Source organism: Astatotilapia calliptera, chromosome 3, assembly GCF_900246225.1.
Source record: "Astatotilapia calliptera chromosome 3, fAstCal1.2, whole genome shotgun sequence".
NCBI lineage: Eukaryota > Metazoa > Chordata > Actinopteri > Cichliformes > Cichlidae > Astatotilapia > Astatotilapia calliptera.
The window spans coordinates 11,424,003-11,441,084 of record NC_039304.1 but is presented as its reverse complement, the minus strand read 5'-3'; the positions used below and the strand labels follow the sequence as shown (position 1 = coordinate 11,441,084).

Here is a 17,082-nt window from a genome sequence, read left to right as displayed (position 1 = left end):
CAGTATATTTTATATTACTGTCTTTTTCCTCTATTTAGCTGCACTTCATCCATTCCTGCTTTCAGCTATGACTGCAGTGTTTTTTTTTCTAGGCCACCGTCTGTATTTCATTCAGCATTTCCTTTCATTCCCTTTTGCGCACTTGCTTGCTCAGGCTGCTGCTCAACTGTGGCAGACCCACGCTCCAGGCCCGTCTCCCTGTATAGAACGTAATCCGATCCCTCGGGAGGAATGTGGTAAGCCTAGGGGACGGCCAAATCGAGGTACAAATCAGCTGGTCATCCAGCAGATTGTGTATCTCAAAGTAATTTTAAGCGACACTTGAGCAGTAATTAGAAGTGTGGACTCAATTTAGCATTTAGCCTCCACTGCTCATAATTCATGGTTATTATTTTATTTCAAACACTCCATGACAGCAGGGATGTAAGACAATAGTTTTAAGCTGAATTAAACATAAGTCGAGTACTTTCTGTTTTGCAGCCAGCAGTTAAGAGGGCCAGAGGCTTCATTTTAGCCCAACAGATGGTGCGAACACAGTACAGTTTTATGCAGTCCCACAGTACTGGGCTGGAGCCCTGCATGGGATGTCTCTATAAAGCCTGTTTGCTTTTGATGAAAGTAAATATAGTGTGTTAGAGCAGCAGATAACGTAAACACCCTGCCCAGGGTATGTGACAGTGCGTTTTGTCCTTGTTTGTCTTTCGAGGAGGAAATGGTTACCTGAAATTTAACTCCAGCGTTTTTCCTCTTTCTTTATGTAAACATGGACGTTATTCAGCATTTACAGTGCAGCGTGATCCGTTCTGGGGAAACCCAGAAACTGTTTTTAATAATTAGAGGGGAAAAAACTGACCCTCCACCCTCCTGTGTCTGATCTGAAAATGTAAGTGCAATAGAAGAAAGTCAAGACTCCCTTCAGGCACTCAAGCTGTCAAGTGAGCTGAACATACTCTGTGACCTGATCCTCAAGAACACATGAACCTTGGAGCAGCCCTGTTTATCCCAGAGGGATCAGGGGCATGACCCAGGCCGCACACTGCTGTTTGATCCACACAACCCAGCAGTGCTCGGAGTCTTATAAAGGCGCTGTCCATTGCTTATGCTCTCATCTTTGATTGGATGCTGGCTGGCGGATGGCTTTTCAATGCGATGCTTTAACTGCCTTTAATCTCACGGCTGCTAGCAAAGCCTGCACAGATGGCGCTTCAGCATAATACTCCTTTAGTGAGTTTTGAAAGTGCTTCCTCTGCTATATGGGGGTCAGGCTGGCAGCAGGGAAGGATGATTTACTTTACAGTCACTTTTAGCCTAGAAGAGTTGCATAACAGCAGCTACTTCAGGAGCTTCGTCACAGATTCTCCTGATATATAGAGCTCCTCTGGGGTGCTAACAATGGCGAGACAAGATGCGTGTGCGTGGTTAGTGTGGAGTTATTGCTCTTGCTGACTCAGAATTCCTTTGGTCTTTAGAGATGTAATTCCTTTGTTGCCCATCCTCTCTCCAAGTCCAGCCACGTGCTGCTTTTGCTTTTCTTTCTTGGCAGTCAGGTACCCCTGCTGGCAGGAGAACCCACCACACCCACACAATTTTGGCCTAGAAACAGCGATAGGCTTGAGAGGTGGGCGTGGGTAAGGGGGAGAAGGAAGCAATGGCAAAGGAAGGGAACTCTTAGGGGCCTTGTTGACTTGGCAAGAGGCGGGAGGAGGTGGCTGGCTGCGCCATCCCATTGCCTCACCACCTGTCCCCTGAAAAACCACGGTCAGTCTGCCAGAAATAAAAACTCTGCCATGGACCTCTTGGATGCAAATGCTTGATCCCACAAAAATCCTTGCTATAATATAAGTACTTTATACTTTCAGTATTATTTCTTTGCTATAAATACTTTCAGTACTTAAGTTGAATCATTTTGTTTGCCATTTCTGACCCATCCTAGTTATTTTGACATGGCATGGAGGAATGCTTTTCACATATGAGATGTAGCTATTCTTGTGTGGCGGGGAGGGTTTTCCCCAGTCCACACATCATTGTAATAGTTGGCAGTGCGGTATTCATTTTTAAATCAAACAGGTAGCGTCCCCAGCTGAGAAGAGTGGGGGGGTGGGGGTTAATTAATGATGAGGAATATTATCTACAGCTCAGGCTCTGTTTTATTTGGGTCAGCCTCAGGTCTGGTATGCTCCGTTTACCAAGTGTGGTTGCAAATATAGACTGGCCTCAACCCCTCTGTATGTGTCTAGTAATTGCATTCTAGAAATGCCAACATTGCGGCTGCCAACAAGCCCTCCTTGGGAGGTGCGATCACGCCTGTTGAGGCATATTATCTCTGAGGCAAGCTGTGAATGAGTACAGAAAACACTGAAGTCAGTTGGAGTTTCTGGAACGTAAAAGCATTTCGCTATTGATTTGCGCTCCATATTGTTTCACGTTACATAACACCGTATCCAGTTAGATTCTTCACTGTGTCATATGTATAGATTTGCAGTTGGATGTTTGATGTTGTTGTGCGTCTTGGTCCAGAACTTTCTCAGGTGATAGATGAAATGTCACAGTGTTGTATATAAATATGATCCCAATTTTTCAAGAATTCATGAATGTACTCTATTAACGAGACTTAATGTGTGTAGCAAATGTGTACTTTTCAGACTTCTCTTCGAAAGGTTCATATGTGTTTAGAAATTTTTACAAAGGTCTGGCAAAACAGCTTCAATAATGATCTCTACAGCTGACATCGACAAGCAGTGAAATAGTGATTTATTTACTTTCTATTTAGAAACTAAGACTGGGTAAATAGTAATATATCATGTCGCTTGTCGAGCTAACATGATGCATTTTATTCTTACACATCTTCCAGTTTGAAAAAGTTTTAAAATGTATATGAACTGCAATGCACGAATGCAGTAATTAGAAAATAAATTGGGATTAAATTAAAATCACTATAGATAACGTGTTCAGTATTTTGCTTGAACCTTGTGTACAGGTTTTCAGGGAGTGTCTTGCATGTTTCAGCCAAACCACAATTTCCAAGTAGCATGACGTTGTGGTAAGAGTTTGGCTCTTAAAAAAACAAACATGTAAACAAACTGGAATTACCTGCTATCCAGAAATGTCAGTCACGGAAAGCATCTGATATATTTAAGAATTTCTTTGGGGCGGATTATTTTTGTTTTTTCACTGTTGACAGTGCTTTGAATAGAGGGGTAGCAAGCACGTGTTTTTTATTTTATTTTATATGACAACACTGAATCTGTATCCTGTCCAGCCACCTGTCTGCTTGTCACTGCGCACTCATAGAACAAGCCACCAACAAGAACCCTTTGTAGACTGGCTGCCGGCGCGCTCGCAGAGCTCTCCAAGGTTAGTGGGGACACATGTTCTCGATAGACCTATGTCGTCAGTCCTTCCCAATACAAGCGCCAGTTGACAGCGTGGTGGAGAGTGGCGCGAGACTGACACAAAGGCGGTTCTGTCGATGTACGGGGCCAGATTTTTGTCCAGACCGGAATATAAACATGTCCACCTAATCCCTTCTCAGATGCGTGACCTTTGCCTTTACCACCTGAAGAAAAGGTTGAACTTGTAGTTTGTCATTATGCCAAAGAATAGACACGAAAGACCTTGAGGGTAATCACATATCATTAGATGAAGTTGTGTTGAGTTGCCTTTGTTAGTTTTTCTTTTTATGGAGGCAGCCTTAGGTGTTTTGTAGATTAAAGCATGTGAACATATCTAGTAGCTTTCTCTTATTGCCTGTAGATGAATAATTAAGCCCATTAAATATTAAACGTAGCAGGAAAAATTAAAGGCGTTGGCTGCCTCTGAAGTGCTCAAGAGCAGAAGAGTACCTTGCATGCAGTGTCAAGGCCCTAAAAACATAAGAGAAGCAATGTTGCATTCAATTTGTTAACTTTTTGTTTTTAAGCTGGTGAATAGATGCCACACAGCATTACTTCTCTATCTGGCTGTGCCACAGGTTGCATTCGGAGCTTGCATAGAGCAAAGCATGCACCCTTAGCGCCCTGTCTTCCAGATCCTTTCAGCCTCCTCCATTGTTCCGTCTCTGCTATGCTCCAAAGCTGATTACAGCACCTTCTCTAATGAAAGCTAATCCTGTGTCACGGCATTGTGTAGGAGGAGGAGGGGGCAGGCCTGAGCCAGCAAAGCTAGCAGGGAATGTCTTCTTCAGGGCCTGTCAGAGTGGCTTTCAGAGGAAATGCCAGAAAGTGTTAACGTCTCCACAAACCTGCAAATCCGAGTTTTAAATGGAGTTTTTTTTCCTCTGCGCTGGCCCATTGTCCCTTAGTGACTTCTACACAACAGCAGCAATTTCTAAAATCCTCTATTAATTCCCCCCTATGTTCACAATAGTTGTTCAAAATATTTATAGGAAAAATATAGGGTACACTTTAAAGTGTTATATACAGAGATTATTATCCTTATGCCGTTTCCCTTCCCAAGTAAAGCTTCTATAAAACCTATAAACTACTTATCATGGGAGGTAACACAAGTCCAGGGATGTACAAGTGAAATCAGTGTGAATCATATCAAAGTTAGGATTGAGGTCTGAATGAATCTGCATTCAGTCAAAACAAGACGTTGCGCATTTTATTCCTTAACAGGATGTGTTTACATAATCCCAGCTAATCTTCTTACATACACCCACACAACAAACAATGATCTTGTTAAATGACTTTGTTTTAATCGATTTCAAATGGGAAGAGCTGTAACGCCTTTGAGTTTGACTTTTATCTACGGAGCACAGGACCAAGGTGCTCTCCTGGAATAAAAGCACAACACAATCTCATATTTATGTGCTATAGGCTGTTATAATGTTACATTATGCAGGATTGTAGTAGCAAACTTAATGTTAAGCAACTTCTGGCATACTGAGATGTGCTGTGTTTAAAGATATATGGGTTGCTTAGGTTAAGTTTTATTTACCTTCGTGTTAGATTAGTGAGTCCATGCGTGCAGTGGGTTGCTGGCTTGATGTTGAGCCCCATGTCAGCACAGAAAGGCACATTGTGTTATTAAAATAAAGAACAACTCTGCAGTTTGATTTAAATTTTTCAAATTTGAGTACATTTGTCTCAGTAGGTTTCTTATCAAATTAAAAAAAAACAGGTCATTGCTGTGATTAGTTGTGATTGCAAAAAAAAGTAGGATTTACCTGCTAATACACACATGAATGTAATTATATACACCGTACGATTACAAAATGTGAACATTTGAACAGAAACAAGAAGTTTTGAATCAAAAATAAATAACTTAAGTACATCACTCAAAAAAATGAGTTGGAAAATGTAAAAATTAGACGTTTATGCAGATCCTGCTCTAGCTTGATGTTCAAAATAATCTGATACGATTATGTAAATCCCAAGGTAGAGGGAGGAAGACCAAGGACAAAATAAAAAAATACATTTCTAAATATATTGTCCGATATAATACTTGTAGCAAAAACCATGATGTTCAGATTCCCTGTAAGAAGTGTTAAAAGCATTTTACTTACACCTGGGCCCTTGGCTTAATGCTGGCTCTTTCACTGTGACTGTATAGCTTTCTAGACGTTGAACTGTTTTATCAGGGTGCGGCTCATAATTTACTGTAGGTAATAAATTGTGCAAATACACAGGGACCTCCCATTATTGGACTGTGACTTGGTGAATAGATTTTTTTTAAAGATTGGCAAATGCTCTTTTCTCCTTTTTCTTTTTTTTCATCCATTGTTATTTCATTGACTTATCTTTCACTCTCCCTGACTCATGCCCTTCCCCCAGTCCAGCTCCAAATAACTGAAGTCATTTTCCAGCCATGATCTAGATCCCTGGTGGCCTCTCACTGTGTCATTGATCCACTGCTCCACTGACGGCTTACCACACACCCAACCACTACCAAAAAAAGCTGCAGTAGGAGATCCCTCAAACTGCCTGTTGACCCCCATCCCCCACCCCATCTCAGTATCTACTGCCTGCTCCTTTCTATCCATCCTTACATGCATATATATATACATCCACCCCTACATTCACCCACGTCAGCCTCCCACGCTCCAGCCCTAACCTCACTAATTAATCAGAGACTTAGGCTGACTAAGTGCTGTCTGAGTACCGGTGCATTTTGATCACCTACTTCTGCAAATGTTTTCTGCATTTCTCATCTAAAACCTGTTGAGGCGACAGCAGGACCAACGTTCACTTGTCACTCATGCGGACTTCGCTGTTGCCCAGGTCTCTAAAACACTGCTCAGGGCTATTTTCTGTCAGAGCTGGATGGTCTTTGATAACCCTGACAGAAATGGCAGGACGAATGCAGGTTTGGGGTGTGTGGCCGGCTTATTAGTACACAACCTGTCTTAATAATGAGCATACCTCGATAACTGTCGCTGATGAGACCTCCTGTGCAGATGGACAAACATGCCACTGCATTGAACGGCCGTCAGATCCACCGTCGCGCTCCTGTTTGTGTTCGCCGCATTTTTCTAGCATGTCATTTTTAAGCATGAATATATATATATATATATATAATTTCCAGAGCTTTATCGACTCTGTGGAGAACGTAACATGCTGCCAGCAATTCATTTTTAAGCCAATATTTTGATGGATGAAAGATTAATACCGAGACTCTACAGCACTGTTTCCCTGGCAACCCCTTTACTCACTTTTATCTAATATCTCTCCTGTTTGTCGACGCGATTTAAAAGCTCTTTTCTCTGCAGCAGATGATGATGGTCAGCAGCACTTTAAAGTGCAGTAATGGCACCCTGGAAGCAATAAAGCACAAAGTTGGGGTCTTTGCAGCTTTGGTTGGTTATGACACTGACCTCCATGCTGTAGCTACTGACTGAAGGAAAGAGAAGTAGATGTGTACGGGATAATCTCGTTGATTTAAAAGCTTGTTATGCAAAGATAAAATAGAGCCAAAACATGACATGTCTGCTTGCTGCGTTCAGACTCGACTTAACAAAGAGCTCGATTTAGATTGCTGCTAATCAGCCCCAGTTTATTTTTAAATTGATCAAACCGTGGCTTTTGTGCGCCACGGATGACCAGCGAAAAGTGGTCATATTAACGCATGAAATTAATGTTAATTTAAATGCAGTAAGATCACAGCTCCAGGACCTGTTTGTAACGAGGCACAGTTTGAGTGCTTTTCCTCCCTGACTGGACTCTATACACAGTTGTGTGTAATTTCTCCTAATTCTGCTGACCTGCTGTGTTAATTTAAATGAATGAATTGAGGGAAGCAAAGACACCATTTTGCTAATGTTCGGAAATGTGTTATTAATTGCAGGGGACACATTAAGCAGTACGGGAGTCCAAATTATTAATTTAATGGAGTCATTGCTCATTTGTTAACATTAGAAATCTTTAATACCTGCTGGGCGATCTCCATGGGATGAGATGCCAGCCCCCTGAGTTTTTGTTGACTGCTCTGCTTGCCCCACCCACCTCTTGTTGTTGCATGGGTCTGTATAGTATTTTATCTGATGCAGCTTCTCTTTCTCGTACTCTCCCTCTCTGGGAAAGTGAGCGCTATTGGCCCTGCTCTCCTTCCTGCCTCAGCCAACCAAAAGTAACGCCTACACCTCCATAATGACACACAGATATAATCAGGAGACTTGTATCATTGAACTTCAAAGCTATGCTGTGCTAAATGTTGTGTTTCGCCTGGGTTCATAGCCATACGTAGCAAAGAGGTTCACACCACTTTCCACCACCGTTAACCCTGAAGCCCACGGGCCTTCTAAAGTCCTCACTGAACAGAGTTCTAACATTACATGATCTTTATATAGCATCATATTAAGATTTATAATATAGTGGTAGTAGATAAAGTCGACCGGCGTATAAATATCCGGCTTCTGGATTTAGTTTTTGCAGTTTTCAGCATAAGCAGCTGATAAACGACCATGTTTTGGTAAGAAAAGAAGAATTGCAGTCTAGAAACTTCTCATCACCCACATAGCAGCAGATTCCATTAAGGAATTTTTAAAAGGCTACCTAGATCAGCCAAGTGTCATTATGTCCTTATATTTCTTGCCAGTAGCCGATTTAATATTCTTTTTGAAATCCTTTTTGTAATAAAAAAAAAAATATACTCCATTATTACTGTGGACTGACATTTGGGTCATTCTGCAGCTAAAATCTATGTTGTGTTAGCTTAATAAAAGATATCGAATCTTAGGAGCGCAGACTTATGAATTATTGATTTACTGTGTCTTAGGCTTTACAGGTGGGTTACAGAGACACGGAGCTGTTAAATACAGCAGTCTCATCTGTGACTTGCAGACATCACACTGCAACCTGTGTGCGAAAGATGGGTTATTGTAGATCATTTCTCACCTTGCGAAAGTAATTTGTGGTGTGCTTAAAGTGCTGCAGTTCTTTGTTGTTAGTAAATCAGGGTCTCAATCTTTGTGCAGTATGCATGTCTGTTAACCAGCTTCCGAATGGGCCGAACTGTGTAATAACGGAGTAATAAAACAGCTTCTAAATGACGTGAAGTTGAGGTGTTTTCTGCTGTACAGTATGTCCTTTGTTTCCTACCGCCTACAGAAGCTCATGCATTCTGTTCATCCTGGACTCCTACCCCACTCTAATTCAGTGTTGTTACGTAATTTAATTAACAAACCCTGACTATCAGTGGAGAGTGAGTTGCACACTCTGTGCCCCTTCAACACTTGGCAGTCGTCCTCTATGCATACAAGACGCGCAGTGGATCCTTCATCACTAACAGGCTTCCAACTGGGGGATAGTAACAAACCAAAAAATCTGCACTGTCGATAGCAGGTTAATCTCAAATGCAGATATTGCAACTGCAGTGTAGCATTCAAAGCGTGATCTCACGTTGTGCAGCTGGATGCATTTCTGTTTTGTTTTTCTTTTTTAAACATACTGCTGCACTCCACTTTGGTTTTGTGTCTTACCTGGTGCTGGTATTTATGTACCATTTGATCAGATAGTGAGTTTCCACTTGATGCATTACACAGAGATCTTGCTCGCGCTGGCAGCTATTTACCTTGCCTCAGGATAAAGAGCACTGTACCGTCATTCAAAAAGGCAAATGGATCTGGCAAGTAGTCAGTGCTGCTTTGTGCGGGTAAGGAAGCAAAGTTATAGATCGGTATCGCGCTTTAGATCCGACACCGCACCGCCTTTTGCATAATAACGTCTGGCTGTGCAGTCAAATGTACTCTGTTATTCTATACTTTGTATGAACTGACCTTCTGTTGCACTCACAAACAGTTTCCTGAATCTTTGTTCTGACTTGGCTCTCTTTTGTCATGCTGAGATTTCCACTGAGTCTTAAGGGAGGGGAAAATGCCGGTGCTGTGGCTTGTCTGGTGGAAGGGGCCCGGATGGTTTGATGTGGGAAATGACAACCCAAGTCTCGCCCACACTCGGGGAGGGCCGTTGCTGCATCGTGCCATGTCAGCTGTTTCTGTGGGGTTCAGTTTAGCATCGGCTGGTAAGATGCTGTGCTATGCCAAAGTGGTTGTGGACGTGGAATTGGAAGAATTTCTCACAGGTTGCTGGGATTCTTTACCACCAGTCTGCTGCGTCTTTATGGTTTTAATGGATTTTTTTGCTTTTATAAATGGCTGATCGTTGGCCTCCATCCCAGTCCAGCTCAGACTGTGCCAGCTTTATATTTTTTTGTCCAACAGAGGTAGTAGGTAATGGCTTATGCTGCATGATTTTCTGCATCAGCTAAAATTAAGCCATTTTCTCATGTGCACTGAGTGAAAGTGGCCTTTTCCTCAGAGCATCGTGTGTGCTGCCTCCTGCTTGCTCTGTCCTCCCCTCACCTAACACACACAAAGTACTCCCAGTAGCATGTGAATACATGTGAGAAAGAAAATTGTTTGAAATTGTTCAGTTTGTGTTTGAAAATGACTTTAGTTTATGTTTTTTTTATCGTTCAGTTGGTGTCTCTAAGTGGCACAAGTTGGATATCAAATGACTGCATTGTGTGAGCAGCCTCAGCAGTTTTCTGATTTGCAGAAATCGCTCTGAAAGAAGACCGAACGTGATCGTCGTTATGTCTGTTTGCAGGTTTAGCACACACCTTTCACAAAGCTGCCGGGGCCAAAAGGAAATTGATGCACACCAATTGTAGCGACCTGAGCTGCCGGATCAGTCCAGACTAACGGTCGCACTCCATGTCCTTCATTAAACGGAGTCAGGGGTTGGTGAGCTCTGCAACAGTCTGTCTCTCTTTCTCCAATTAAGCTGATCTGTCCAACAGCGTATGACTGCGCACCTCCCGCTGTCTCATTCCTCCAAAAGACTGCCTTAGCGGTGAACTACACCAACCTCACAATTTCCAGCTGCCTATCTTCCCACTGCTTCTCAGCAGTTTATGCTGCACTGCACCCCGTGGTGCCGATTTTCTCAAAATTCACACCTGCATGTCTGCTATGCGGTGTGTAGTTATATCATGATTGCTACATGCACGAAGGTGGCTGCGGGGGTCGACGATCTAAAGCTGGATGACTTTAAAACCCGAGGTACATGAAATCATACCGTTTGTGTGAACCTGACTGTAGTTTTAAATTTATTTTATACACACTTCAGTCATTTAGAGGTCTATTAGGCTTACAATGAAATGCCTGATGAACGGCTAGCTTGGAAACTATAATACTAATCTGAGACAAATTACCATGGAAAGTTAAGTCGGACTCCAGATTTCTTTTTGCGTTTTATATTTTTTAAATTTAAAAATAAAACCTGACTCTCTCTCGCTCTCTCATCCTTTCTTTCTCATGCCAGATTTGAGGCTGCAGTGCAATTTCCCTGTTACATAACAGAAGAGAACAGAGAAATGTTAAAATTAATGAAGGCAAAAGTGAACGGCTAATGGAGACCATTTCTGACTCATACTTGGGTTTCAGGCACATCGCCGCAGGTCAGTTTATGCTCTCACGGCTATAAAGCATTGTAAGAAAAGAAGAATAGATGCACTAGATTATTTGCAACAATCAACAGCTGCTGTCTGGGGAAAGCCCCGATACCGCTGATGAAGGCTGGGTTTGGGAGGAAAAGGATCAGAGAGATTTTTGCCGTGTGGTTCTTTTAGACTTGGAATAGCCAATTACTTCAAATAATGATTATATAATGCAATATCTGACACCATTATTTATTCTTGTTTCTTTTTCATGAAAGAACAATAAATGTTAGATTTTTTTTTTTAATGTATTTCTTTATGGAGTTGTTTTTTATTTATTTATTTTTTAGACAATTTAATTTTTTTTTTTAATACGTTGCTGTGCAAAAGCCTCGAAACCCTCCTCATTTCTGTGTTTAGGTTCCAAGGAGCCAGACTTAATGCTTTTACACACCGGATGCGTTACAAATATTTTTTGTCACCTGTTCATAATGTAATTGTTTTTATTTTACAATTTTTTTCAAATTAATTTTTAAATCAGCTCGATATTTCCAAATAAATAGATCTGACCAATCAGACCGTTGCATTTGGCAAAAAGTGTGCTCATACTAAAAAATGCACACCGCTACTGGATATATAAAGATTTGGAAATAGTAAAATAAAACTGCTTTACTTCACACACAAGTGGGATTTCAAATCGTATCGTTTGTTCCAGTTTCTTTAGCTGAATCTACGAAAAATGTCACAGATAACAATTTGGTTGCCGTAAAATGTTGGGAATCCCAAAAACCTGGGATGTCTCATTTCATGTTTTTGAAAAAATTTGAGGATACTGGACAAGTGGAGGGCAAAAGAAGAAGTGCTGGGCCGTTTTTAAGATGAAAAATGTGCATCAGATGAACAGTGTCTGAAAATCATGTCCTAAAGAAATGGGAGTAACACATTCTTCTTAAGAGTGTGGAACTGATCATTGCAACGTGCCATGTAGTGTTTTGGCAGATGTGGGTGTTACTCTTGTTAATAAGGGAGCTGTTAGAAATTCCACAAGGGGAAAGTTCACAGTGTTTCCATTGTCATGACTGTAGGAAATGGAAGGGTGATGTGTTAAGAGGCTGCTAGCATGCCAGCACCTGCAGCTTTCACACAGCGTATTTTTATTCCAGAATAATGTCTTTGGTGTTTGGATTTTAGAGTGCGTCATGTTCTGTCACTTCGGCGGGAAGTGGGATCACTCACGACATTCACAGTGGCTACACTGTTTGGGGACTATCAGTCTCAAAAATGTCTGTAAATCAACTCACCGGTTGCCATTGTTACTGCATCAGTTACTGGTTATTTTGGGGTGGGGGTCGGGGGTTCTACTTCTTTCACTGACAGGCTTACTATTAATTATTATCTACAGGAACCAAATAACTATTGCAGCTGGTAGGTACAAGGTTTTCCCATGTAGTTTCCTCATAAGCTCAATATGTTTACCGTCAGGTATGTTGTTACACAGATTTCGTACGTCACTCTGCGCATGAATGATTTATGGCTTTGTCCTGCCGCTAACTGTCATTCCTCATAATCAGAGTGTTTTTCTTTTTTCCTGCACAAATGAAAAAAGAAAAATGGCTCTGTTTCCTCTTATGCAGTTCAAATTCAACAGCAGCGCAGTTGTGGCAAACAGCCTGGGGAGTTTACCTGCATTGCCTAATTGGCTAACAGCGTGGGATTAGGGAAATAATTTAAGCACCTTACTTTCTACTCCCATTTGACAGATGGATTACGTTTAGCCAATTAAAGCACCTAATCCTTATAGTCTGCGGTTCATTCCCCAAAAGTATCCCTCCAACATGAAAGCCAGCTTTGGTCATTCTTTTGTCTTTTTCTGGCTTTAATTTACAGAGTTTGCATAAGAAGTTGTCACATTGGCAGCTATAAGTAAAAGGTTTTTCTGTATTTACCTGAAATCTAAGTTGAAAACGTGTACCTGTGTATGAAATTTGACATCCGAAAGAATTTCGGGGTGTGATGTTTAAATTTTGTAGCACTTTTCAAATAAAAAAACTCTTTTTCGTGCTGCTTCTCAATCATTATCTGAGAGCTAATCATGTCGCAGATTCGTGGCCTAGCTGTCATTTTTAAAAGCTTGCTGCTCAGTTGAAAAATGCCCTCTATCAAGTTCAGAACACTTCACATGAATGTAAACACTCAATTTGTTCAACAACTCAAGGGGCTGTGCTTTCTGCACCATGGAGTCAAAAAGCAGTAAGGCTAGAGTTGCGTAGCAGGTGCTCACACCTGGGGCTCTGGTAAATCACTCTCAGATGAGGGAATCTCTAAATCCACCTGACACCTGAGCAAAGACATCGTATTGTATTATTCAAGATTTATTTCAAGCATCGTAACTATTTATTTGGCTTAAAGTGACTTTGTGGTATCCACCTCCTTCAGACATTTTGGTTTTACGTGTTTGAATTTACAAAGGAAACTGAATGAGTTGCATTAAAATGTTTGATGTTGGAAAACTTGTGTTATGTCACGCAGATTCTCAAAATAGCATTTATGGGGAAAATAATTGCCAGGTAGGTAGAACAAAGCTTATTTCCGTGTAGCTTGCCAGCATCATAATTATAACTTTCAGATATCAGAAACAGCTTTCAGCTTCACTTCTTTTCTCTTTTTTGGGGGGCTTTTATAGCTCGTGTTTCTAAAAGCAAGTTGGGACGCCTTTAAAAAAGTGAATAAAAATGGAACGCATTGAAATGAGTACAAAGACAGCACATCGAATGTTGTCCTATCATTGCAGGATCCTTTTTTATAAGGAAGGACGTGGACGTGTTTACGGCCGCGGTGCATGACCTCATCCTATAGCAGCCCTCTTAAGTGTTAACTCAAAATAAACAAAACGTTTCCCAATCCTTCGTGTCGGATTTAATCTGCAATAGGTCCGACCTCCTTTGCGGTATTTTCCTGCCATCATACTTTCCAATGCTGGCAGGTCTGTACTGCAAACATGCCAGTTTAGATGGAGCCATGCTGGCATTAAACATGCTGGATGTGCTTTGGTGTTGTCTTGCTGAAATAGGGAAGACCTTCCTTTGTCTGCATATGTTGCTGAAAACCTGTATTTATTGTTAAACGTCGATGATGCCATCACAGATGTGCAAGATATCCATGCTTTGTGAACGAATATGCCCTCATGCCGTCACAAATGCTGGCTTTTGAATTGTGACGATGAACTGTCCATGATTTTTGAAAACAATTTAAAATTCTGATTAATCATACCCCAAAACAGTTTGGCTGTTTACTAGTTAAGAGTTAAAGCTTACTAGTAGTAAACCTTGAAGCTCTGAGCTGAGCCTCCTCCTGTTTCAGGCTAGCTTATAGACCGAAATGACTGGATTTGCATCAGTAGCTGGTGAGGGTTGTCTCGTTCCTTGCAGCTACTCTCAGAAAACCCCAGAAACTATTCCAATGGTCGTCAAACCATGTCTTTATTGATCTATACCCAGGTGTCAAAAGTTGTCAATTAGGGGTCCAGGAGAGATCGTCAGATGTTATGAGACGAAAGAGTTAAATGCATGTGTAGTTTTAACATGTAAATGTGGATGCGACAAGACCAAACCATATCTAAACATTTAAACCTTCTCTGAATCTTTTCAATTAGAAACAATACTCTTACATTCGCCCTCTCACAGGGTTGTGCCCCTCTGAATTTACTACTATTTTTAAAGTGGCGTTGTGAGTTATCAGAAATTGTACATCCTGTCTCTTTCACCCTGCTGATTTTACATTTTTACACACATAGCATTGCTGAAAATACCCAGGATGCAACTGTGCAAGTCCAGTAAATTTGTAATTTCCACATAGACCCATTAGAAACTGGAGCTGAGATCCCAAATGTCATCTGTTGCTAAAGCTCACTGTGACACAGATAAAGTGCTGGCCTGATTACCGCTGATGTCACCTTCAGGAAGGATGGATGCTGGAATACACGTACACACCACACATGTATACAACAAACACAGACACTAGCTCAGCAGTATTTTCTTCTGGTTTTGTGGATTAGTCACCTGTAAGCTGTATGTGAAGTCTGACTAAGAGCATGATGTATGTTTTAAACTCTTAGAAGCAGTTCGATTGAGCAAAAGGAAAAAAGCGGGGAGGAAAAAAACTGTAATTTTGTACATTTATTGTAAGTAATATGTTTAGCTTTCATTTAATAAAAGCATTAGGCTACTAACATCGCAATAATATGAAGTCCAGTTTGAAGAGCGTTTTTAATAAAAGAAGACTAGACCTAGACTGCAAATCCCTGTTTTGATTTAAAATGCATGCAAATAGCATTGCAGCTTGCGAGTGCATCAGTAGGATTCCAAATTACTGGGGAACATTGAATTACTCTGAAAAGCTATCCCTCATAAGCCACTAATTATGGAAATTGACAGTTACAGAGATTTGTTGAGGATTTGGATATTGTCTGATTTCCACAGTGGCTGCAAGACTCTGAGGAATAAACCCAATTTTACTCTTTAAAAATAAATAAATAACTGTTGCTGAGAAATAAGTAAATGCTTGTCAGGCTGAAGATGATATCTCTGTTGTTTCAATCGAACACAATAAAAGAGAGCACACTGAAGTATGGAGTTGGTTACACGTCACACATCCGCATACACTGGTGTTTCTGTCCTCGCAGCACAAGCTTTTAATGTTAATAAAATAAAGATGTGTTGGTTCTCTGCCTCGTTTTTAATATACAGTCTCTTTTCTCGTGAATATTGCCAAGTAAACTAGAAAATGTGTGTGTCTGTAATAAATATTGAAAATTGAATGACTCACAGATCATAGCAGCAATCAGGTAAATTGTCTCAGAGGGTGGGCTGGAAGCATGGGAGTGAGCGCAAACTCCCTCTCCTGCAGGGAGTCGATCCCCTGGTACAAAGTACCTTCTAATCAAACAGCTTAAATGCAGTTTTCTCAGTGATGTGGAAATAACTGTGTATTGCTGTAAGCCTTTTGTCAATGAAAAGTGTATTAAAGCACTGTAAACGTGGTATGAAAGTACATCAGTTCTAATGATTTTCTTCTTCTACTTTTTTTTTAAACCCTTGCAGCTGTCCCCTTCCCCCCCAGTCACCGACTGACAGCTAAAGAGGTGTTTGACAGCGATGGGAAGCCCAAAGTGGACGTGCTGAAAGCTCACCTAACCAAGGAGGGCCGTGTGGATGAGGCGGTGGCGCTCAGGCTCATAGGAGAGGGCGCCGCAATCTTGCGTTCAGAGAAGAACCTGCTGGACATTGAGGCTCCTGTGACAGGTCAGGGTTCAAATACTGCATGTGTTACTGCAAACCAGTAATCGACCAATAAAAAGTGAATAATTTTGTTTCACTCCAGAAATAGTAGTCAGAGTAATTATTCAGTAGTCAGCTGATGCATCTAAGATTGTATGCAGTCACCCGCAACTAGCCAGTGCTGCAGCCCTACGACTTTACCAAACTGGACACCAGGGTGTATGTCACTCATTTGTTCTCTACTGCTGCAAAAGTGACAGGAAGTTGTAACCAAGCACAGTGAAAAGTAAGACATGACTGTCACGTAAATAATGCAAAACGACATTGTGCATGTGAAAGTTAACCTGTGGGCAAGGTAGGTTGTGCCAGCACTGAAATGGGTGTGTGCTATGTTGTGTGCAACACATTTCAACATCTTTTGAAACAGCAGATTTACTGAAGAAGGCTCACCAGTTTGTCTTTTGGGTTATAATTTTTAGACAATAATGGAAGATTTGTTGAGCTATTTATTTTTGTCTGCAAAACTTTCAGGATTTATATTCATAGTCTAATGCAAAGATGTCACTGTGCACTTATAGAAATTTAAAAGGGAATCATTGATTAATTGATGATCAGAAATGACGAAACGCAACTGCTTGTCTAGACTCACAAACTACAGCCTTTCCAAGAGGGAACACTTGGGTGGACACCACTCATATACTCTTTATTCCACAAAATCCTGCATATCATGACCTACATTCATTTTTCTTTTTACTTTTTCTCTTGTCTTTTTTAGGCTCCATATATCTAAAATGCAAACCTTAGAACCGGCCCACAACTATAAGAAGAAACAGACTCATTCATCATCATTTACCTTAACAAACAACAGATGATGATTCACTTACAGACACTTCCCAGCATGTTTCGCACTGTGTATTCCAAGTATTCC

General features: G+C 41.1%; 1 protein-coding gene across 6 annotated transcripts in view; it reads left to right on the top strand.

Annotated features, from left to right (window-relative positions):
- The window catches only part of LOC113018612 (serine/threonine-protein phosphatase 2B catalytic subunit alpha isoform), a 67,021-nt gene that overhangs the window by 10,590 nt on the left and 39,349 nt on the right, over nucleotides 1–17,082 (top strand). For all 6 annotated transcript variants that reach the window (XM_026161785.1, XM_026161786.1, XM_026161787.1 and 3 more), the window contains exon 2: nucleotides 15,978–16,178. In XM_026161785.1, coding sequence (XP_026017570.1) covers nucleotides 15,978–16,178 — 201 coding nt within the window. The remainder of the gene's footprint in view (nucleotides 1–15,977; nucleotides 16,179–17,082) is intronic.